General features: G+C 41.3%; 1 protein-coding gene across 1 annotated transcript in view; it reads left to right on the forward strand.

The window, feature by feature from the left end:
- Nucleotides 1–904: 904 nt before the first annotated feature.
- The window catches only part of KCNMB4 (potassium calcium-activated channel subfamily M regulatory beta subunit 4), a 65,888-nt gene continuing 41,565 nt past the window's right edge, over nucleotides 905–25,227 (forward strand). Inside the window, exon 1 of the mRNA XM_079775438.1 lies at nucleotides 905–1,787. Within this exon, the coding sequence (XP_079631564.1) occupies nucleotides 1,452–1,787 (336 nt within the window). The 5' untranslated portion in view covers nucleotides 905–1,451. The remainder of the gene's footprint in view (nucleotides 1,788–25,227) is intronic.

The following is a 25,227-nucleotide window of genomic DNA, read 5'->3' on the forward strand; positions in this document are numbered from 1 at the left end:
CTGTCCCAAAGCGGGTTCCTTGGGCAGCGCTCCCGGGAAGCCCATCTGCAATCCCGGGCGGGGCGGGCCGGGCGTGGCAGGACTCCTAGGAGGGAAACCGAGCAGAAAGGACTCCGTTCTCAGGAGTCCCGGAGCGAGCGGGGGGCCGGTCCTAACCGAGAAAGCAGTGGCTCCTCCCAGGGCTGCAAGCTTCTCCACCGGGTTCCTTCGCCCCCTACTCAGCCAGGCCCAGCCTTGGGGCAAATCGAGTTGGGGTCGGCCAGCTGCAAGAAACAAGTTGCTGCGAAGTCCCCCAGGATCCAGACAGCGAGTGTCCGTGGCCTTACCAGGCGCAGGCCCCCGCCCCCACGCGCGTTGCCTGCACCGCAAACCCCGCCTGACCCGCCCTCATGCACTCCCATTTGCCTCCCGGCGCCAGCCCGCGCGGTGGGGAGCCCCAGGACCCTGCGGCCAGACCCACACCGCGCTCGCCGAGGGGGTAGGAGGGAGGGAGGAGGCCAGCGGCGGGGTCACGCCCCCGGCCCCGCCGCGTGCCCGCCCGGAGCGTGGGCGCTGTGGCAGGATCCCTCCCGGGCGCTCCGGCACCGCCGCTCGCGGGGCTCCCACCCCAGTCCCGCTCCCGGGCGCCCGTTCCCCGGGAGCGCCCGCTGCTCTCTCCCGGCTGCGGACCAAGCCTCCGGAGTTCAAGATTCCCGCCGCTCTGCTCGCGCTACGCCTTCTCCTCCTCCTCCTTCTTCTTTTTTTTTTAACTTTCACTCCAGTTAGGCTACAGTGATCCTAAGCTTTCATCTCCGACGTCCCTCCAAAGGAACTGAACCAGGACCCAGTCACCAGCCGCTATCCTCGCCGCCCCGCGCCCACCGGAGACGCCGCGGGCGGGGCGGGGCGGGGCGGGGCGGGGCGGGGCGGGAGGGCTGGGTCCGCGGAGGGAGCGGCTGGGCGGAGTCGCCTCGGGTTCGGGGGTGCCCCCCCCACCCCCCCGCTCTGCTCACTCCGACCCAGCCGCTCCTGCCCTCGGGGCAGCTTGCCCGGCGAGTCGCGGAGAGGCGGCAGGCAAGCGATGAAGACGGGGAGACTCCGGGCGAGAGGAGGCGGGGTGGGGGAGGCCGGGAGAGCGCGCGGGCGGCGGCTGGCAGGGGGCGCTGGAGGCCGAAGCCGCCGGTGCGCTCCTCGCGCCCGAGGGTGCAGGGGGCTCTGAGCCGCGGCAGCAGCGCGAGCCTCCGGGGCACGGGCGGCGGCGGGGCTGGAAGTGGAGGCGCTGCCGCCTCCGGGGGCGTCGCCGGCCTCGGCCCCTTTGTTCTCGCGCGCTCCCTCTCGCCGCCCACTCCCCTGCTGTCGCGCGGCGGCGGCGGCGGCGGCGGCGGCGGCTCCTCCCGCCCGAGGCGGTCGGGCTCGGCGCCGGGGGCGGGAGGGGGCGGGGGGAGCGCGCCAGCCGACGGGAGTGGGGGGCGATGGCGAAGCTCCGGGTGGCTTACGAGTACACGGAAGCCGAGGACAAGAGCATCCGGCTCGGCTTGTTCCTCATCATCTCCGGCGTCGTGTCGCTCTTCATCTTCGGCTTCTGCTGGCTCAGTCCCGCGCTGCAGGATCTGCAAGCCACGGCGGCCAACTGCACGGTGCTGTCGGTGCAGCAGCTCGGCGAGGTGTTCGAGTGCACCTTCACCTGTGGCGCCGACTGCAGGGGCACCGCGCAGTACCCCTGCGTCCAGGTCTACGTGAACAACTCCGAGTCCAACTCCAGGGCGCTGCTGCACAGCGACGAGCACCAGCTGTTGACCAACCCCAAGGTAAGGACCCCCGCGAAGGATGCCTCGCGCCCGCAGAGGTCTTGAGGTTTGGGGAGCCTCAGCGGCGGACCCCGCGCGGGCTGGGCTCGGGGTGCGCTCGCGTTGCTAGGAGGAGACCAGGCTTCCGAGGCTTTGCTGAAACCTGCGAGAGTGCACCGGGGAGCCCGGGCCGGTCCTTTAGGTGGGTTTGTGTGCGGCGACCCGCGGTGCCCTGGGGCTTTCTTTACACACTTGTGTTGCCTGGTCTCAGATTTGGAGGCCTTGGCCCAGGTCGGGTCCGGCGCATACAGGATGGGCTTTGGAGAAATGTCAGGAGCGGGAAGTTAACTTTTCCTCTGATCCGAGCCAGTCAGTGGGTAGCAGGGATCCACCTACTCTGGTCCAAGTCCGAGCTCCCACTAGCCTTGCAAGGTGGAGGCGGTATTTGAGCCCCTTGAAAGGTGTTCGAGGGCTCCTTGCCTTTTAACTCTAGACAAACATTTTAACTTGGGGTCCAAAGGTGAGCTTTTGAGGGTTGATAAATGATATAGAATCAAGTGTGAAATTCTGCATAGGTCCTGTGGGTACAGAGGATTCAAAGTTTTCATGAAATAGATTCCCCAAAAAGACCTAGAGGGAGCCTAGTGGTTCTGTGTCTAGGGACAATTGGAAGCCATTTGGAGAATGGTAAAATTTACTGAAAATAGAAAACCGTCGGTAAATGCACCAAATACTCCTTTCCTGGCCACTTTTTTCCTTCTCACAAGCAAAAAAGAAAAAAACCTAGTTAGGACTCGAGGGATGGAGAGCAGGGAGAGGAAGACTCAAAAAACTGTTCCCAGTGGAGACAAAACTTATAAAAAGCTGTGTCCTCAGTCTGTGAACTAATTGAGCTTTATAGTACACCTGCTTCTGCAAGAAGGATTTTCCTTCTTCTTCTCTTGGTCTTTTAAAATATTCTTGTTGCTTAACTATCAAAGTGAAGGTGGGTATCTTTTAAAGTTACTGACATTTTCCCTCTACGGGGGCTGTGCTTGAAGATCAAGGCGGAAACCAGTCCAAAAGGGGATAAATCTTGTGTACACAGGAAAACTTTGTTAAATGTGACAAGATACAATTATATCAATCCAAAAGAAGAAAAAGTATATATCAATATTTTTAAAGTATTTAACATAAGCTTATGATTTCTCTGGGGCAAAACCCCTGGTCTTGTTTTCTAAACAGTAAATTCTTGAATTTGGGAAATTTTTACAAAGGAGTACCTTTAAAAAAAATATGACTCCTCTTAAAAAAGATGGCCCTGCTGACAAATGTATATTCATTAACCTTAAAAATGAAGATAGCATATAAACAAACATGGACATACAGAATTCAGATAAAAGTATAGTGTTCAAAGTCTTGAAGAACCAATGTTTCAAAGGCAAATGTAAGTTAATCTGCTTAATGCTCAGGAATTTCAAAAGAACTGTCAGGGTTTTAGAAACATCACCTTTAAAAAAAAAAAGATTTAACCATTAATTTAAAAGAAAGTTGCCAAGCGGTAATAGTGATTTAGAAATTATATGGTAGTGTATCATTTAGGAGGTGTTGTTAAAATTGATGAAACATTGCTAATTGGTTTAAGATAGTGGTTCAGTCACTAATAAAATACATGCACATAAATGAGCAAATGGCTAATATTTAATCAAGACATTGAAAAGTTAGAATTTACTTCAAAAAGGCTGCTTCCCAATTTCCATGCAATTTTGAAGCATCTGGCAGAAAAAGTAAATTGGGATCATTAGGACATAGATTTTTAAATCAGTTGGAAGTAGTCATAATGCTTTATGTAATACTACAATTTTCCCTATCTCTTTTTGTTACAAATAATCTATTTTCTTCCAGTACTAGTTCAGATCCTAGCAGCAACCATTGTTTTGAACAAGTATCTGAACAAAATAACATAAAGTAAAGTTATTCAAGAAATGACAGAACTGGAGGACCATCTATTTCTATTACAGAAAATAATGAACAACATCTCAGTTAATTTAGTCATCGTTTCCTCAGCCAAATCATGTATCTCTTTATCCAAATTATGATTGCTTTGTAGCATTTACAGAACATACGTTTGTTCTTTTATACTCATCTTTCTACTTTGGGGCAATTAAATGCTCAGTTTGGAAATTCTCATAAGCAGTTAGTAATGGAAAAATTCAACGTAACTGAAATATTGTGCCAGAGTCATAAGCAGAATGTTTCCACAGTGCCCTTGTTATCAGGCTAGACCCATTGCTCATTGCCCTTGCATTTTGGCTGCCTACATCACTGTTTTTGCCTCACCTTACCACTTTATTTTATTTTTTTTTTTTAATATATTTTATTGATTTTTTACAGAGAGGAAGGGAGAGGGATAGAGAGCCAGAAACATCGATGAGAGAGAAACATCGATCAGCTGCCTCCTGCACACCCCGCACTGGGGGATGTGCCCGCAACCAAGGTACATGCCCTTGACCGGAATCGAACCTGGGACCCTTGAGTCCGCAGGCCGACGCTCTATCCACTGAGCCAAACCGGTTTCGGCCTTACCACTTTATTGAAGGCCTATTTCCCACTCACTCCCTTTGTCTGCAATGTCTGGGTTCCCTACAGTGCCATGGATCCTACTCACCCCACATTCTGGTCTTCATGATCCACTACCACAAGAAATCATGTAGGAAATCACTTCTTAGAAAAAAGAGAACAAGGACTGCCCCCCTCCTTTCACTTTGTTGTCTTAATTACAGTAAAAGGCAGGGGAAGGGAAAAATATTGCAAATATACACTGAGTGGCCAGATTATTATGATCTCTGAACGCATAATAATCTGGCCACTCTGTGTGTGTGTGTATATACATATATATATATATATATATATATATATATATATATATATGCACGTGTGTGTGTGTGTGTGTGTGTGTGTGTGTGTGTGTATATATATATATATATTTTTTTTAGAGGCCTGGTGCATGAATTCGTGCATGGTCGAGGGGACAATTTGCATATTAGCCTTTTTTTATATAGGATATACACTGAGTGGCCAGATTATTATGTGTTCAGAGATCATAATAATCTGGCCACTCAGTGTATAACTTCTTAAGACATAGAGTACTAAAGAAGATGGTATGAATAAATTTGACTTTTGACTACTAATTTATTTAAAATATCTTCAAGTCTTGTTCAACTTATTTATGTTTTGAATCATATCCTTATTATCTAAAGTGATCGCTCTATCCAGTCATGTAACACAGTATTAAAGTCAACTAATTATATACAGGGCAATATCTGATCTGTGAATTAATTCTATTAAAATCTAAATTTGGGATCAGCTTCCGCTTGCTGCTGTTCCACCGCTGCATTATTTCTTTGTGATTTGTGTGGGCCAAGGACTTTGATTCTTAACTATAACTGCACGTTAGAATCACTGGGGGAGCTTTAAAAAATTTCTCACTGGGTCCAGCCCTCAGAGATTCAGACTTGGTCTTGGATGGGCCTGGGCATTAATGTTTATTAAACAGTTCTGGAAGTGATTTTAATGTATAGACAGGGTCAAAGCTACTGGCTTATAAAATGTACTCATCTGTTTTGCAAGAAAACTAAAATAAGAACCAAAAGGATTCATCATGATTAATGATTGTGTTTTTAGGTCAAAAGATATTACCGATGCTACTGAATGAATAGAGGGAGCTGGTATAAAAGGAGGGACTCAAGGAAATTTTGAAGGACAAGAAGAAAGTCATTTAAAATTTAGTTGACCCTTGAACTACATGGGTTTGAAATTCATGGGTCCACTTATACATGGATTTTTTTCAGTAATACAGTAAATGTATTTTTCTTCATTATGATTTTTCTTAATAACATTTTCTTTTCTCTAGCTTACTCTCTTGCAAGAATACAGTATATAATACATATAACATATGGTATCATAAACAGTATGTGTTAATCAACTGTTTATGTTATTGCTAAGACTTCTGGTCTGCTGTAGACTATTAGTAAAGTTTGGGGAGAATCAAATATTATATACGAATTTTCGACTGTGTGGAATGTTGGTGCCCCTAACCCCATGTTGTTCAAGGATCAGTTGTAGTGTGGAAATTTAAAATGATAATTTTAAATTGGTTAAATATAAATGAAAAAAAATTTTGCAATTCCAGACGTTTGCTTTTGCATCAACATATCCATTGGATGGCAAAGAAATGGTGAATTTTTAAAACCGGCCTTCTATCTGTAGAACCAGAGAAAGTGGGTGATTAGAAGCTATATGTTTCATTTTTGCTTTGAGGTTTTTTTTCTCTCTCTGATATGATAGAAACATCTAGAGAAGAAAAGTTAGGGGTAAAGCTTCATGGAAAATGAAACATCTGCCACAATTTTGAGAATGAATGGAATTTTCATCTTGGGAGGAAAGGTGGCGATGTATGAAGGAGAACATCAGGAAGAGAAAATGCCAGGAGTACAGCTGTGGAGCTCTTCCAGGATGGGGTATTTTGGGGGATCAGCAGATAGACTGGTGTGGCTGGAACTGAGGCTACAAAGAGCAGAGTTTTGGGGGTAAAGCAGGAGAGTATATTGGGATCAATAGTGAAAAAGTCCTTGAGGTCAGACACTGGAAAACCATGGTAGGAAGAATAATATTCTCCCCTCTCCCCACCCAAAATGTCTACATTCTAATCCCCAGAACCTGTAAATATCATATTACACTAGAAGCCTGGTGCACGGATTTGTGCACTGGTGGGGTCGCTCAGCCTGCAAATCTGGGAGCCTCAGGGGATGTCGGACTGCCAGTTTCAGCCCGATCCCCCCAGGCCAGGCCACAGGACCCCACCAGTGCATGAATCCGTGCATTGGTCCTCTAGTATGCATATACTAGTAAGATCGTTGGTTAATCTCTTACCGCCCTCCCCTCTCCACCCTTCCCTCTGAGATTCATCAGTCTCTTCCATGTTTCCATGCCTGTGGGTTGAGCATCTGCCCCCTGGTGGTCAGTGCACGTCATAGCTGGTCAAATGGTCGAACGTTTGCTTAGGCTTTTATATATATAGACTAGAGGCCCGGTGTATGAAATTCATGCTCGGGGGGGAGGGTTTTCCCCTCAGCCCAGCCTGCACCCTCTCCAATTCAGGACCCCTTGGGGGATGTCCAACTGCCAGTTTAGGCTCGATCCCGGGGATCAGTCCTAAACCAGCAGTCAGACACCCATCTCACAATCCTGTACTACTGGCTCCTAATCGCTCACCTGCCTGCTTGCCTGGTCACCCCTAACTGCCCCCGCCCCCGTCGGCCTGATCACCCCTCACTGCCTCTGCATGCCGGTCTGATCGCCCCTAACTGCCCCCTTCCTGCTGGCCTGGTTGCACCTAACTGCCCCCCTCTGCCAGCCTGGTCACCCCCAACTGCCCCCCTTGCCGGCCTGGTCGCCCCACGAAGCCTGCTGTTCAGTCGTTTGTTCATCCCTCACTAACCCCCCTGCTGGCCTGGTCGCCCCACGCAGCCTGCTTGTTCAGTCGTTTGGTCGTCCCTCACTAACCCCCCTGCCGGCCTGGTCATAGGCAGCCATCTTGTGAGGCTGTGAGGGTCAATTTGCATATTACCTCTTTATATATAGGATGGCAAAGGGGATTAATATTGCAGGTGGAGTTAAGGTTGCTAATCAGTTGACATTAAATTAAGATTATCCTGGTGAGCACACTATAATCACAAGATTCCTTAAATGTTCAAGAAAAGAGACATGCAATTTGAGAAAGACTCACCCAGCCATTACTAGTTTTGAATACAGAAGGGGACCATGAGCCAGGAATGCAGGCAGCCTTCTTTTCTAAGGAAGTAGTGGTGGTGGTGGGGGGGGGGGGGGGAGGCAAGGAAGTGGATTCTCCCTTAGAGCCCCCAGAAAAGAATGCAGTCCAGCTGCTGTTGATTTTAGCTCAGTGAGATCCACTTCTGAATTCTACCTCCAGAATTGTAAAATAATAAATCTGTATTGTTTTAAGACACTAAATTTGTTATAGCAGCAATAAACTAATAGAGAAGCCAGGGAAGATTTCGAGTAAGTAATATGATTAGATATTTAAAGACTTGGTCAGAACATATTGATAATCCATCTACATACGGCTCTTTAGAAACAGTCTGATTTGCAGGCTGTTGGGATCTTCCTGTTCGAGATTACTTACCATGACCCATCTCTGACCTCCATTTGTGGATGTCCTTTGTGAAGGTCTCAATTATTTGTAAGATCCCCTCAAATTATGTTTTTAAAACACTAACCAGACACTTTTTACTTTAACAAAAGAGATTTGTGATATTACGATAAATTTTAGTTAGAGGTTGGGAAAAATGCATTTATTTTATCATAAGCTTGCCTCAGTGTTATAAAACTTTTTATAAGTCATTGATACATTTTGTATAATTAAAATAGTTTTGGCACTCATTTATGAAAGAAGTTTTATTTACCTTGGGTTTAAAATTTTTTTTTCAGTCTTTAGCTAGAATTCCATATTCAGTTGCATTTCTAAATAAACAGTACATTTATATTACATTTACTATAATCATTCAGTAAAATACTGAACAGAATGGTTTTTAATATTACATATGTTTCTAATTATTCTCATGCTGGGACTTAGGATTCTCTAGGACACAAATCAGTGTGTAAAAATTTGTGCTGTTTGAGTGGTAGTAATATCCTCTTCTTTTCTTTTAAGAGGTAATCAGCCAAAGACCTCATATGCATATATGTATAACCCATGGGCACAGACAGTAGGTTGGTGAAGGCCTGGGGCAGGGGGCGGGGGGGGAGTTGGAGGGGGTCAATGGGGGAAAAAAGGAGACATATGTAATTCTTTCAACAATAAAGATTTTTAAAAATTAATAAAGAAATAAACCTAAAAATAACAACCAGTGTTAGCAATTTAAAACCATGTGTTTATTAAATTATTTAATTTGTGACCATATTTGTAAATAAACTAATTCAAATAAATTCATTTATGTAATTGCTTTGTTGAGTAGCAGAATACAGCAGGTTGGGCCACTAGAAGGTCTCTGCATAGTGATGCACATGTGAAGGAATGTCCACTCATTTAAATATTCTGAACTGTTCATCTGTCTAACTGATGCAGTGGACCAAGTGGACACTTGACTAGTTATAATGTAACTATATTATAGCAGCATATATTGAGAAAATGAAATCCTAGAAGTTTAATCCAATTTTTATTTTATAATGAATATCTATAATAATAAAAGCATAATATGCAAATCGACCAAATGGCCAAACAGCAGAACAACTGTCCGGACAACCTCTCAGACGGAGCTGAGGCTGCGAGGGCCGGGGAAGCCAGGACTGCGAAGGCCTACTCTTGCATGTATTTCGTGCATTGGGCCTCTAGTATTTATATAATTGTTTATATCAGGACAACATTATTTTAAAATAGTTCTTGAGAACAGAAAAATAGACAATAATACTGCTTAGTGAAAGCTAAATCTTTGATTCTATCATAATTACCTTATGTTTTCTCCATTTCAAGGATAAAAATGTCAACCAAATTCACCTTTTCTCTCTAAAACCTTCTTCTATTCTGGAATCTTTTGTTTCTATCCATGAGATCATGATTCACTGATATTAATACTTTTTAAAATTTTCACTGTCACTGTCCTCGTCAAGGCCATTATTGTTTGCTTCAATTATTACTATACTAGTGGCCCGGTGCACGAAATTTGTGCATGGGGGGGGGGTCCCTCAGCCCAGCCTGCACCCTCTCCAATCGGGGACATCCCTCTTGCAATCTGGGACTGCTGGCTCCTAACCGCTCACCTGCCTGCCTCTGCCTGCCTGATCGCCCCTAACTGCCTCTGCCTGCCAGTCTGATCACCCCTAACTGCCTCTGCCTCAGCCCCCACCACCATGGCTTTGTCCAGAAGGAAGTCAGATGTCCGGAAGATGGCTGGTTGACCCGGTCTAATTAGCATATTACCCTTTTATTAGTATAGATAGATTATATAGGATAGGATTGCTTAAATCGGGGGGGGGGGTGCGGGGGGAGCTTTTTCAGCAGGAGGAGATGCTCTTGGCAGACAAAAATACATAATCCCTATATCTGGACTGATAGACAGCCATATGCACTGTACTGCCAAACCAGTCATTAAAAAATGGAAATGCTTTCTTACACCTTACACCAAACAGCTGTTGCCCTTAAAACCCCTCCTTAGCCCCCACCTTAGGTTCTGCCTTTGCAGTGCACCCAGATTACGTTCTGATTGGTCAGTTTCTATGCCAGTCAGCATCAAAAGCTCCGCCTCATAGGCAGTCATTGGCTCCTCGTAGTTCACCCAGATTTGGTTCTGATTGGTTGGTTTCTATGCCAGTCAGCATCAAAAGCTCTGCCTCATAGGCAGTCATTGGCTCCTCGCAGTTCACCCAGATTTGGTTCTGATTGGTTGGTTTCTATGCCAGTCAGCGTCAAAAGCTCTGCCTCATAGGCAGCTATTGGCTCCTCACAGCTCACCTAGATTTGGTTCTGATTGGTCGGTTTCTATGCCAGTCAGCGTCAAAAGCTCTGCCTTCTGGGTAGCCATTGGCTCCTCGTAGTTCACCTAGATTTGGTTCTGATTTGTCTGTTTCTATGCCAGTCAGCGTCTCCGGGCCTGATCAGAGAGACAGAGCTGATCAGCAGCCACCCCAGGCTGCTGCGAGCAGGCTGAACTGCTGACCTCTCAGAGAGAGAGAAAGGCGCAACTGCTGGCGAGGCCCAGAGAGAGAGAGAGATGCAAGAGCTGATCAGCAGCTGCCACGGAGGCTGCGGATCAGACTCTGCTTCTCTCTCTGGATCTCACCAGCAGCCGTGGCAGCTGCTGATCAGCCCCACCTCTCTCTCTCCGAGAGGTCAGCAGTTCAGCCCACTCACAAGTCCCCGCCCACCCGAGCCTGCTGATGCGCAGCCTGGCTTTCGGTCATCCCTTCAATTGTTTTGGACGTTACAGACCCCGGCTCTTTATATATAGAGATCTTTTCACTGATCTGCTGGGACTTACCAGCAGACCCTGAGCGACGGATGAACGATTACTCTAACACATGTTTCTGTGAAAGATAGGGCTAAGGGACTGCTTGGCTATAGGAACCAAACAGCCTCATTCACTTGCTTCCTTAGGCTTTTATTGTAGCAACAGCTTGAACTCAAATTACCTTCTAGGTACTATCAGCAGGGTAAGTGTCCTTGAGAAAGCACATGCTTCCACAGGCCGTGTCTGAAGACTAAACATTGAGATTCTAGTAAAACAACTGGGGGCTCGGACTTGTTTGGAAAAGTCAAGGCAGGGGCTACCACCTTCAGCAAAGTCCCCCCAAAGGCCCTTGACCTTTCGGGGAATCCTCCTTACAGACTTTCCAACCAAGTCCTGTGCTTCCCCACATCTTCCCCTTTTTGTTTTGCGGCTGCAGAAGTCAAAGGGAGGCGGTGCACTTTCTGCTTGGGAATGTCGGGGTCCGCGAAGCGTGTTCGCTGCTAGAGTTCTGATTTTGTGGAAAAACCAAGAGAATTACAATGACAGCAATGATTAGTCTGATCCGGTACCAATTGATTCAAGGAAACCATGTGGTGGGGTCTATCCACTCCAAATGCTTCTTTACCGTATTCCAAGCAGCAGTCTGTTTTTCATTTTCATTGATAGCAAGTAAGGACTCTCTAATTTGCCTTTCCAACATGTTTACTTCTTCAGTAAGGTTATCATGAAAGACTCCCCATAGATGCTTTTTTAACATCAATCCACTCCTGGTGACTATTCCATTTTAAAGGGGTGACACACATGTGCTTATGCTCTCAATCGCAATTAAGCACTTGCCTGTATGCTGTGGCGTCCTTTCTTTCCCCCAGATATTCAGTGGCTGCCTCTATTGCCTGTAGTCTAGCTAATATTTCTTTAAATATACTTTTATTGATTTCAGAGAGGAAGGGAGAGGGAGAGAGAGAGATAGAAACATTCATGATGAGAGAGAATCACGGATCGGCCCACAACCCGGGCATGTGCCCTCGACCGGAATCGAACCTGGGACCCCTCAGTTCTCAGGCTGACGCTCTATCCACTGAGTCAAACCAGCCAGGGCGCTAATATTGGTTTATCTATGTGCTGTTGCATAGTGAATTCCCTAGTTACATTGTAGGCCATATTGTCTACAAATGTGGCAGTCTGCCAGACTCGGAAAGGGCCACCACGGCAGTGCTGGCCACAGTAAGAATACCAACGGCCGAGATGATGGCTGCAATGAGCATTCCCAAAAATCTTTTGGGCCGTAATTGCCTCAGTGCTCTTTCTAAGACTTCGATAGCTGATGAGCCTTGCCATTTCCTGGTGAGATGAACAGATATTAGGATTTCTGCTTGTCTCCTAAGTACCATAATAGCGCTGATGTTCAATGAAGTAATATTCTGGGTGGTCATACAGGATGCAAAATAAGCTCCTTCTCTAACCTGTACTAGAAAAGATGAACTATGGTTTATTCGTAGGTTGGGGCCCATAACAAAGACATAGGGTTGAGGGGGGGTGTAAATCAGGCTATTGTCAGTGAGATTATTAGTAAAAAAGTTACACTATAGTGGCCAGAGGCGTCACCGTGCCATGCCATGATAGGGTTTAATCCGATGAGCTGGAATCCACAGTGGCCCTGTGGGGTAAAAGCACACGCATATCCCCTCCCCCAAGTTAATAATTCATTGGGTCCCATCCAGTTATTAGTGTCCACATCTCGCCACAAGACCTGTGGTTTCTGAGCTGGTGCTAAAGAAGTAAAGTGACGCCCTACGGGGGATAAAAAGTGATCATTCAGATTCAAAAAATTAAGGGTAAAGAGTGCTTTGGATAGCATCATAGCTGGGTCCTTGAGTCCCATATTCTCCCTTTTTTGTTTTACTAGCATGCTCTTTAATGTACATGGGCACGTTCAACAATGGCCTGCCCCGGTGGACTGTGAGGGATTCCTGTGGAATGCTGGTTGGACCAAGTCCTGGAAAAGGTGGCAAAGGCATGGCTGCTATAAATGAATGAGTACTCAACTACTGTCAGTTTTTATCTTGGCTAATATAGCTATTATTGAAAATAGGTCTTACTGAATTCAAGCAAAGAAATGTATTGCTACTTATTAAGAATTGCTGAATTTTGGAGGGACAGGTAGGGAGAGAAATATATAATTTACCAAATTGCTTTAAAAATGCTTCCTTATATACAAAAAGTTTAAGAATTAGCAATACTTTTAACAAAAGTTATAAAAACTATATAATTTCTATTTATTTAGCTCTCTAATAAAATTATTGTTTCTTCTGATTTTTCCTGCTAGTATTTCTATACATTCAGATACTTCATAGAGTAATGTAAATGACATGGAATCTTGTCCTTTCTGCAAAACACAATATTCCAGAATAACAATTAGAGCTATAAATGAAAGTATAATATAGTTGCTATTACTTGACAAAGCTTCCTATGTACCTTAAGTAGGAAATTTTCCTTCATGAGAGAGAAAAGAAACACTTAAGGCATTCTGGAGCCTTTCAGAATGATCTAAAGCCAATTCTAGGTCAAGGAAAGGTTTCTTAAAATTCAAACCCTGGGAAGGTAGTCAAATACATTAGACTAAAATATTATGTATTATTAAACAATATTAACTAACTTATTTATTTAAAGTAATAAAGTTCCCAATTAATGTAATGTAATTATTTTAATTTATATCTAGTTTATCTCTTCCTCCAAACAAGTGGTTCTGATAGTGTGGTCATTGGACCAGTAGCATCTGTGAACTTGTTAGAAATGCATAGTCTCGAGTCCCATCTTAGACCCACTAAATTAGAAATCCACTCTGATTTTTGATTTAGAAGTTCTGTGTTGGAATTCAAGAATATAAATAGTATAAGTATATAACTACCAAGCTAATGCATGAGGGAAATGAAATAATATAAAGCAGACAGTCCTAAAGAAAGCAAGAACAGAGAGAAAAATGAATGTAGACAGATAGAACAAATAAAAAATACTGATAAGTGAGATTTAAACCCAAATTTCTAAAATAATTATATTAAATGTAAATGGACTAACTCTTCCATGTAAAAAGCTGAGATTCTAGACTGGAAAAAAACAAACAGACAAACCACAATATATGTTGTTTTCAAGAGTTACACATAAAACGTAAGGTTACATAAAGGTTGAAAGTTAAAAGATGAGAAAATACATGCCATACAAATGTTACTCAAAAAATATGCAAAAAAGAAAGAAAAGGTGGAGTACCTGTATTATAAGAAACAGTAGACTTTGAGGTAAAAAATGTGTTACTAAAGATAAAACAGGTTGTTTCATAATTATAAAAAAGTTAATTCAACAGAATATAACAACTCTATATTGGGATATAAAAGTATAACCTCAAAATACATAAAAACAAATTAAAGCAACTCAAAGGAGAAATATATGTATATCATGATAATGAGAGTCTTGAACACACTTCTATTTGAGACTGATAGCAATACATATCTAACAGATTTGAATAGCATATGTAACAACTGACCCAATTGAGATATATATATATATATATATATATATATATATATATATATATATATGTATATATATAGCCAGTAGCAACAGGGTGCACATTATTTCAAGTGCTCAAGTAATATTTATCAAAACTGATCATATTCTAAGCCGTAAAGCAAGCCTTTAAAAATTTCAAAGGAGTGAAAGAATAAAGATTATATCCTCAGTGAAATTAAAATAGAAATTATTAAATTTTACTGAAAGACAAGATACAGGAAATTCATCAGGGAAAGAATTGTGACTACATGGCGATTGAACAATTAGCTCTACATAAAAAACGATAAAATTTGATACTTACAAATAAAATTTGATACTTTATACCCACAACAATAAATTCCAAATGTAATAAAACTTAAATGTGAAAAGAAAAGTATAAAATTTTTAGGAGATAGCATATCTTTATTACATAGGCTTAAGAAATATTTTCTTAACGAGGCCTAAAAGAACAAATCATAATAGGAAAAGATTGATACATTTGAGCATATTAAAGTAACAATTTCTATATGACTGAAATTATTGTAAACAAAGTTAAAATGTAAGCTACAGACTAATACAAGGTAATGGCAAAATAAGTAACCAACAGAGGATTATCCAGTATCTATGAAAATGTCTAGAATCATTAAGAAAATGACATATGATATAATGGGAAAATGAGCAACAGATGTGTTATGTAATTCATGAAAGAAACTTAAATAGTCAATAAATGTGAAAAGATGCTCAATTCTAACAATCTTAGGGAAATTTAAGTGACAATAATAGAATACCATTTCACAACCATGAGATTGGCAAAACTTAGTATGTTTCATAAAACGAAGTATTGGTGAGGATTCAAGAAAATGATAAGTCTTACCGTTGCTGGAAAATTGATTGAACCCCTTAGGAAAATAATCAGACATACTAAGTGTAACTGAAGCTGCACTTGACAAAATAATTTCATTTTAACATGTTTACCCCTCCCCCCCCAAAAAAAACCACTTTTAATACACATACAAAGAAATATATATGAGAATTTTCATTGAAAAACTGTTTGTAGTAATGAAAAGTAGATCTAATAGAATTAATTAGAATATTGGATGGGATACTTTAACAGGAACGTAATAATGAATAATCCAAAACTTAGGTTAAGTACACAATTTTATTTACCATAGAATCAAAAAAATAAAATATATTAAAAAATGTTCAAAGGACTTAAGTAGACACTTCTCAAAGAGGATATACAGATAGCCAAGAGACATGAAAAAATGCTCGCTGTTACTAATCATAAGAGAGATGAAAATTAAATAATAATAGTGACCTAAACAAAGCTGGTACTAGTTTTTGTATTTTTTTCTTTTATAAATGTCTGAGCTTGTAGGCAGTTCATGGAGCTGTGCCATTCTGATTAAGAAGGTCATCTTAAAGCTCCTACTATCTTGTTGTTTTACCATTCCTTAACATGTTTTACCTAACTTGGTCATGTCTGTCTTTTAAGCATTGGAGGGAGGGGGAAAGAAACATACAGGGCAAGCAGCTTCCTTTAAAACAATTTAGACGTCATTCATTTATAATATTTTCCCTTTAATATGTACATTTTTTAGTAAGTTACACAACCACCATTACTGTCTTATTCCAGAATATTTATCTCAGTACATGCAGAAAAATATTTGATAAAGTCCTTTCATGACTTAAAAAAATCATTATGCTAGGAATAGAAGGGAACTTCCTCAAACTGATACAGGACAGCTATGAAAAAGGAGCAAAACAAAGATATCTGCTCTTACCACTCCTATTCAATATTGTACTGGAGGTTCTAACAGGGGCAATTAGGCAAGAAAAAGAAAAGAGCAAAATTGCATGGGAAGAAATAAAACTATTTTTATTCACAAATTACATGTTCTTATTTGTAGAAACTTCTAAATAATTCACACAGACACCCCCCAAAAAACCCCACAGAGCTATTAGACCTAATACATTCAGCAAGATTGCAGAATACAAGATCAACATTAAAAAGTATTGTATTTTTTAAAATATATTTTTATTCATTTCAGAGAGGAAGGGAGAGAAAGATAGAAACATCAATGATGAGAGAGAATCATTGATCGTCTGCCTCCTGCATGCTCCTCCCCCGCCCCCCACTGGGGATCCAGCCTGCAACCCAGGCATGTGCCCTGACTGGGAATTGAACTGTGACCTCCTGGTTCATAGGATGATGCTCAACCGTTGAGCCATGCTGGCCGGGCAAAAAAGTATTGTAATTTTATACACTAGCAATGAACAATCCAAAACTTATGTTAAGAACACAATTTTATTTACCATAGAATCAAAAAAATAATATACATTAAAAAATGGGCAAAGGACTTAAGTAGACACTTCTCAAAGAGGATATACAGATAGCCAAGAGACATGAAAAATGCTCGCTGTTACTAATCATAAGAGAGATGAAAATTAAAATGACAGTGAGGTATCACCTAACACCTGTCAGAATGGCTACTATCAACAAATCAACAAATGACAAGTGCTGGCGAGGATGTGGAGAAAAGGGAACCCTAGTACACTGCTGGTGGGAATGCAGACTGGTGCAGCCATTATGGAAAACAGTATGGAGTTTCCTCAAAAAATTAAAAATGGAACTGCCATTTGACCCACTTCTAGGAATATATCCTAAGAATCCTAAAACACCAATCAGAAAGAATATGCCAGTATGCAACCCTATGTTCATAGCAGCACTATTTACAATAGATAAGATGTGGAAACAGCCCAAGTTTCCATCAGCAGATGAGTGGATAAAAAGGCTGTGGTACATCTACACAATGGAATACTACGCCGCTATAAAAAAGAAGGAACTTTTACCATTTGCAACAGCATGGATGGAACTGGAGAACATCATGATAAGTGAAATAAGCCAGTCGGAGAAAGATAAATATCACATGATCTCACTCATTGTGGAATATAATGATCAACATAATTTGATGAACAAGAATAGATCCAGAGACAATTTGGCGGGGGTCTTTAGAGAGCAACCAAAGGACTTCTCTGCATGCATATTAGCATAACCAATGGACACAGACACTGGGGCAGTGAGGTCTTGCCTGGGGTGGGAAGGACTTGGAGGGAAGGGGGCATCAATTGGGGGAAAAGTAAAATGTAAAACTTTAGACAATAATAATAATAAAAAAAGCTGTGTTACATTTACACCATAGAATTCTATGCAGCTGTAAAAAAGAAGAATCTTTTACCCTTTGAGACAGCATAGAGGGCCCTGGAGAGTATTATGCTAAGTGAAATAAGCTAGTCAGAGAAATAAAAGTATCACATGATCTCACTCATATGTGGAATCTAATGAACAAAATAAACTGATGAACAAAATAGATCCAAAGACATTGAATCATGGAACAGATTGACTAATCTCAGAGGGAAGCGGGGGCGAGGGTGGGGGGTGTCCAAAGAGGGGAAGAGATTAACCAAAGAACTTGTTTGCATATATGCATGACCCATGGACACAGACAATAGTGCCGTGAAGGCCTGCGGCGACGGGGTGAAGAGGGTCAATGGGGAATAAAAAGGGGGACATCTGTAATAATTTCAACAATAAAGATAAAATTTTAAAAGAAAATAACAAAATAAAATAAAATACTTAGGAATACATTTCACAAAATTAACCAGAGTATGACTTGAAACCTGAAAACTACAAAACACTTTTGAAAGAAATTTTAAAAACCTAAATAAATGAAAAGATATTCTTTGTGGATTGGAAGATACTAATTGTAGATGCCAATAATACCCAAATTGATACACAGATTCCTTATAATTCCTATAAAAAACTCAGATAGATTTTTTGCAGAAATTTACAAGCTGATCTTAAAATTTATATGGAAGTGCAAAGGACTCAATAGCCAAAACAATCTTGAAAAAAAAAAAAATTGGAAGACTTATACTTTCATTTTTAAAACTTGCTAGAAAGCTACAGTAATGAAGACTGAGAGGTACTGGCATAAGGCTATACATAACAATTTATGGAATGGAATTGAGAGCCCAGAAATAAACAAATACATTTATGGGTAATTGGTTTTTGACAAAGGTGTCAGAGCTGGGCAAGCACAGTTTTTTCAACCTATGATGCTTGAAAAACTGTATATCCAAATGTGAAGAGTGACATTGAACTTGTACCTCAAACTATATACAAAAATTAAAAATTAACTCAGTATGGATTAGAGACCCAAATGTAAGAGTTAAAACTATAAAGCTCTTAGAATAAATACATATGTAAATCTTTATACCTTAGAATTAGACAGTTTTTTAACTATGGCATGAAGGGAAAATAGATAATTGGACTTAAAATTTAAAACATTTGTGCTTCAAAGGACACCATCAAGAAAGCGAAAAAGCCCTGGCTGCTGTGGTTCAGTTGGTTGAGTGTCTTCCTGTGTGCCAAAATGTCGCCAGTGGGTCCCACGCTCAGGTTTTGAGTAAATTGATGTTCCTCTTTCCCTCTCCTTCCCCCTCTCTCTAAAATCAATTTAAAAAAAAAACACAACATTTAAAAAAGAAAAGAAAGTGGAAAGACAACCACAGAATGACAGAAAGTATTTTCAAATATTATATAACAAATTTTTACAACTCAACAATAACAAAAAATGCAAATGACCCAATTCAGAAATAAACAAAGATGGCAATTGATATTTTTCCAAAGAGGGCCTATAAGTGGCCAATAAGCACATGAAAATATGTTCAAAATTATTAGTCATTAGGGAAATGCAATTCAAAACTGCAATAATATACCAATAGAATGACTAGAAGAAGAAAAAAGACAGTAATTGTTGGTGAGAGTGTGGAGAAACTGGAACCCACATACATTGCTGGTAAAAATGTAAAAGATGCAACCACTTTGGAGAACAATTGGCAGTTCCTTAAAAAGTTGAATGTAGCATTACTATGTGATCCAACAATTCCATTGTTAGGTATATACTCGAGAGAAATTGAAACACATGCGCAAATAAAAACTTGAACACAACTATTCATAGCAGCATCATTCATAATAGCCAAAAAGTAGAAACAACGCAAATGTCCACCAACTGATGCATGGATATGTAGAGACTATATTGATACAAGGAATATTATTTGACTAGAAGGAATGAAATATGAATATATGCTACCACATATATTTTTAAAAACATTAAAATTGAAAGAAAAGTGACAAATTTGGAATAATATTTAGTGCAAATATTATTGCACCACGGTAGAGAAATGACTCAAAACTTAACATGTGAAGAAATCTTAGTGAAAAATAACCATCTCTTCAGAAGAACACTAGGTGTGATGTTTAATTTTATGTGCCAACTTGGCGGGGCTAAAGGGTGCCCAGACATCTGGTAAAACATTATTTCTGGGCGTGTCTGTGAGGCTGTTTCTGGAAGAGATTAGCTTTGCATCGGTAGACTCAGTAAAGAAGATCCCCCCTCACCAATGTGAGTGGGCATTGCCCAGTCTGTTGAGGACCTGAATAGAGCCAGAAGACAGAGGAAGGGCATATTTGCTCTGAGTTGGGGCATGACATTGGCATTCCTGGTTCTTGGGCCTTTGGAGCTGGACTGGGATTTACATCATTGGCTCCCTGGTTCTCAGGCCTTCAGGATCAGACAACCAGCTTTCCTGGGCTTCCATCTTGCAGAGAGCAGATCATGAGACTTCTTAGCCTCCTTATTGCCTGAGCCAGTTCCTCATAATAAATCTCTTTCTACAGGTCTATTTATATCCTGTCGGTTCTGTTTCATTGGAGAACCCTGACTAGGCAAAAGCATGAACAGGCAGTTCAATGAAAGAATTCCAACTAAGCACATGAAAAATATGAATAATCTCACTAATACCCAAAGAAATATTAATACAATATTGAGATACTTTTCCTGCCTATCAGTTGACAGTTATTACATTGGTGAGGACCTGAGGTAATGGACAGTCTCATGCACTGCTGGTGGGAGCAATTGGAAATACATACCAAAATCCTGAAAAATACACATATTATTTTCCTAGGGCTGCTGTGACCAAGTACCGTAAACTGGGTGGGTTAAAGCAACAGAAATTTGTTCTTTTACAGTTCTGAAGGATAAAAGTCCAAAAGCAACATGCCAAAGTGGCCATTCTTCCCCTGAAGGCTCTAGAAAAAAAATCCTTGCCTCTTTCTAGCTAATGGTGGTTGCGTGCTATCCTTAGCATTCCTGGGCTTGGAGCTGCATCACTCCAATTTCTGTCTCCTTCACATGGCCGTCTTCCGACTGTGTCTTTGTATCTCCCTCTTCTATCTCTTCTAAAGACAGCAGTCATTGGATTTAGGGTCTACCCAAATTTATGGTCTCAACGAATCATATCTACAAAGACCCTATTTTCAAATGAGGTCACATTCTGAGGTTCTGAGTAGGCATGAATTTGGGGGAAGACATCATTCATTCTGGTACAATATGCATACTCTTCGACACAGGAAAACTACTTTTGGCAGTATATCATAGGAAAAAATGATGGAATTGTTGAAAGATGTAGCTATGAATGTATTACTTGCAGGACCATTAAAAATTGCAAAACATCTGAAACAACCTAAATGTCCAATAAAATGGTACTGTTTGAAGGAATTGATATAGACATACACTTATATGATGAAATACTTTGTTAAATTATATTGTTGATATGTATATTTTTTAGAAAAAGGATGTTTCCCTTGTATTATTACGTATATACATACACACACCAGTAATTTTTAAAATTAACCTTATTGGAGTGGTAATGGTCAATAATATTATATAGGTGTCAGTTGTACAATTTATGATATATCACCTGACTATTGTATTGCCCACCACCCAAAGTCAAGTCTTCTTCCATTAGCATATATTTGACCCCTTTACCCTTTACTATCCTCACCCTCTAGTGACCACCATACTGTTTGTTGTCTGTGTCTATGCGTGTTTGTTTGCTTTCCTTGTTTGTTCATTTGTTGCTTTCAGTTTTATATCCCACATATGAGTGAAATCATATGGTTCTGGACGTTTTCTGTCTGACTTATTTTGCTTAGCATGATATTCTCAAGATCCATCCATGTTGTCGCAGATGACAGTATTTCATCTTTTCTATGACTGAGTAGTATTCCACTGTATATATGAACCACATCCTCTTTATCCAATTCTCTACTGAAGGACACCAGTTGTTTCCATGTCTTGGCCACTGTGAATAATGCTGCAATGAACACAGGGGTGCACATATCTTTGTGAATAAATGTTTTCAAAGATACCCAGAAGAGGGGTTGCTGGGTCATATGGTAACTATTTTTTGAGGAGCCTCCATACTGTTTTCTATAGAGGCTTCCAGTTTTCTTCTCCAATAAAGATGGCCTTACTTTTCTAATGAGAGAAAACCCAGAAATGTCACTTTAAAATAAATGCTCTGAAACACATGGGAAAGATTAAATAATGCAGCTTAGAGGATCGGTGTATTGAAGATGAAGCTACTCAAGAAAACCATCGTGTGTTGTACTAGTTTACCCATCCCCCCACCCAACCAAGTTACGTTACCAAAGTGCTGAGGGGATGGAAAAGCCTTGTCTCCAGCCCCCCTTTCAGGGACAATCCTAGGTTTCTCTAACAGGTCCAAGGCAGAGCTGCACACAGAGCAGGCATTTATTTTTTTATTTTATTTTTATTTTTTAATATATTTTATTGATTTATCACAGAGAGGAAGAGAGAGGGATAGAGAGTCAGAAACATCGATGAGAGAGAAACATCGACCAGCTGCCTCCTGCACACCCCCTGCTGGGGATGTGCCTGCAACCAAGGTACATGCCCTTGACCAGAATCGAACCTGGGACCTTTCAGTCCGCAGGCCGACGCTCTATCCACTGAGCCAAACCAGTTTCGGCAGAGCAGGCATTTAGAAGCTGCCTGGGATCATGGAAAAAGCTGTGGTGCCTACACCCTGTAAGCCAATCACTTCACCTCTTGATCCTCAGTGTCTTCACAGATTGAGGATTATGAATAACATATACAATGTCCCAAGAAGGTACTGTTGATAAGTACTTGTGGAACAAGTAAACCTTGGCATTTGCATTGAGGCACCAAGTAGGGAAAATTTCACAGATGAGGAAAGAGGTTAAGGACTTTGCCATAAACTGTATTTGTAACGTTGAAGCAACAGCATAATTTCTGATATCTTAATATCAGCTCTCCATTCCTTAATCTTCGTAGTTGATAGGAACATAGCTACTTGCTACAGCTTGCATTATTTTAAAATATCTGTAGAATCATTAATTAAACAGATGTTTATCAAGCATCCGCATGTGGCAGGCTTTACTCTAGGTTCTGGGGATGCAGTGTGAAGGAAATCCCTGCTGGGTTGGATCTTTTTTTTTTTTTTTTTGGTGCAATCATCAGAGGACTTCACTCACTCAGTGCTGTGGTAGGTGCACTTACTGCTTGGGTTTGAGATGGCATCTACCTGCTCCATCCATCGAGCTCTGTTTGAACCAGCTTTATCTCCCATGCCTGTGTGATATATTGAATGTCCATTTTCTGGCTAATGTAGAACACTTTGACCTTCAGTGATTTTTAAAAAATCTTTATTGTTGAAAGTTTTACAGATGTCCCCTTTTTTCTCCCATTGACCTCTTATAGTCCCCCCTGGCCCCCACCCCAGGCCTTTACCACTCTATTATGCATATATTCATACAAGTTCTTTGGTTGATCTCTTCCCATCCACCCACCCTCCCCCACCTTCTCTCTGAGATTTGTCAGTCTGTTTCATGCTTCTGTGCCTCTGGATTTATTTTGTTCAACAGTTTATTTTGTTCATTAGATTCCACATATGAGTGAGATCATGTGATACTTGTCTTTCTCTGACTGGCTTATTTCGCTTAGCATAATACTCTCCAGACCTCTCCAGCCTATCTCAAAGGGTAGGAGATCCTTCTTTTTTACTGCTGCATAGTATTCCATGCTATAAATGTACCACAGCTTTTTTATCCACTCACCTGCTGATGGGCACTTAGGCTGTTTCCAGATCTTAGCTATTGTAAATTGTGCTGCTATGAACATAGGGGTACATATGTCCTTTCTGATTTCTTAGGATATATTCCTAGAAGTGGGATCACTGCATCAAATGGCAGTTCCATATTTAATTTTTGAGGAAACTCCATACTGTTTTCCACAGTGGCTGCACCAGACTGCATTCCCACCAGCAGTGTACGAGGGTTCCCCTTTCTCCATATCCTTGCCAGCACTTACTATTTGTTGATTTGTTGATAGTAGCCATTCTGACAGGTGTGAGGTGATACCTCATTGTCATTTTAATTTGCATCTCTCACCAACTTTAGCAGTCTGCTCAGATCCAGAAGTTAAGTGAATATTACTAATTTCCAAAAAAATGCAGTTGTAGTATTAACACATGATAATAAGCTATAACTAAAGGAGCACTGATGGGTGGGTGCATTACTCTACAGGAAGTAGTGAGCCACTTTTCAGAGAAGCGCAGTTCAGATAATTAGGGCATTTTCCATCACCGTCTCCCATGCCCCCTATACTCCAGCACATTGGATGACTCAGTCTTTCTGGAACATCCGTACACAAAGTCTTTGCACGTTGCATTTCTTCTTGGAATGTCACCTTCCCAACCTGGTCATTCACTGAGAAGCAAATTCCATGAAGACATAAATCCAGAGTCATCTGTGAAGTCTTCCCATAAAAATCTCAACACTCCAAAGCCAAATCTTCACTTCCTCTTTTGGGACTACAGAGCCCTTTGTGAATATGCTACTATTCCTACACTGCACACTCCTGGGAAGGGAGGAAGGAGAGGGGTGAGGAGTGAATAATAGCTAACCTTTGTTTTCTGTCCAGGACTCAGTAGTCAAGAGCGGTTTGTTGCCTAAATGATCATTTCTAAAAATCTGTCATTCTAAGGAGGAGGGCTCCTGAAATGCAGATCCCTAGCCCCACGGAGTCAGACTCAGAAGGTGATCTTTTTGTCATGCAGTCCCCTGGGCTGTGGGGCACACGTTGACAAACACTCTTCCAGGCTAAGCACCACTCTGCTCCTACCCAGCCCAGAAGAGCTCTCAAAAGAGCTCCTTTTAGCTCCTCCTGTTCTTAGTTAGCTTGCTTTTCACATTTTCTATTTATTTGACCTTCAAATTCTTCCTCGAGATTATTTTCATTTAGCTTTCAGATACATTCTGGAACCACCTGCCCTCGAACTTAGTTTTTTAGCTCTCTTATAATTTTAGTGTTTGTTCACTACATCCATAAGGGGTGTGTGTGTGTGTGTGTGTGTGTGTGTGTGTGTGTGTGTGTACTTGCTTATTAATGAAGTCGCAAGACATGTGAAACTTTGTGGAGTTTTTAAATGGATCAGTTACACTTTTTATTCCAAGGTGCTTTTCTGATCCTATGTTTATATTGTCAAAAAGTCACTGAAGTTACAAATCATAGCTGACATAGAGATGTCTTACAGGATTTCAGAAAACAGGGGATTTTGGATGAAAATATAATTAGACCCATGTTCCAGTTGATAATGTTTTAAAAATTAATTTTCTAACCAAATTTATTTTGGAAATTATTTAATCGGCTAAACCCATTCTTGTATTATGTCTTTCAATACTACCCTCCCTACCCAAGTGCAGTCAAGAAAGAAACTGGAGTTTCCCCATTTCTGTATCTTAGATAATGCCTAACATAGAACCCAGTCCCCGTTGTTTAGTTAAATGGATCACGTGTTTTGTGCAATGGTGTTTTTTTTAAATGACTCAGTAAAGGAAGAAAATGAGTTCTGCCTACTCTGCCCACATGATTGAAATGCAGTCCTCAAGACACTTATCACACAAAGAACCCACCCAAGAAGAGTTCTATTAAAATATGAATCCATTGTGGTAGGCTGAAAAA

The sequence above is a fragment of the Cnephaeus nilssonii genome (assembly GCF_951640355.1).
Source record: "Cnephaeus nilssonii genome assembly, chromosome: 6".
NCBI classification, from domain to species: Eukaryota; Metazoa; Chordata; class Mammalia; order Chiroptera; family Vespertilionidae; genus Cnephaeus; species Cnephaeus nilssonii.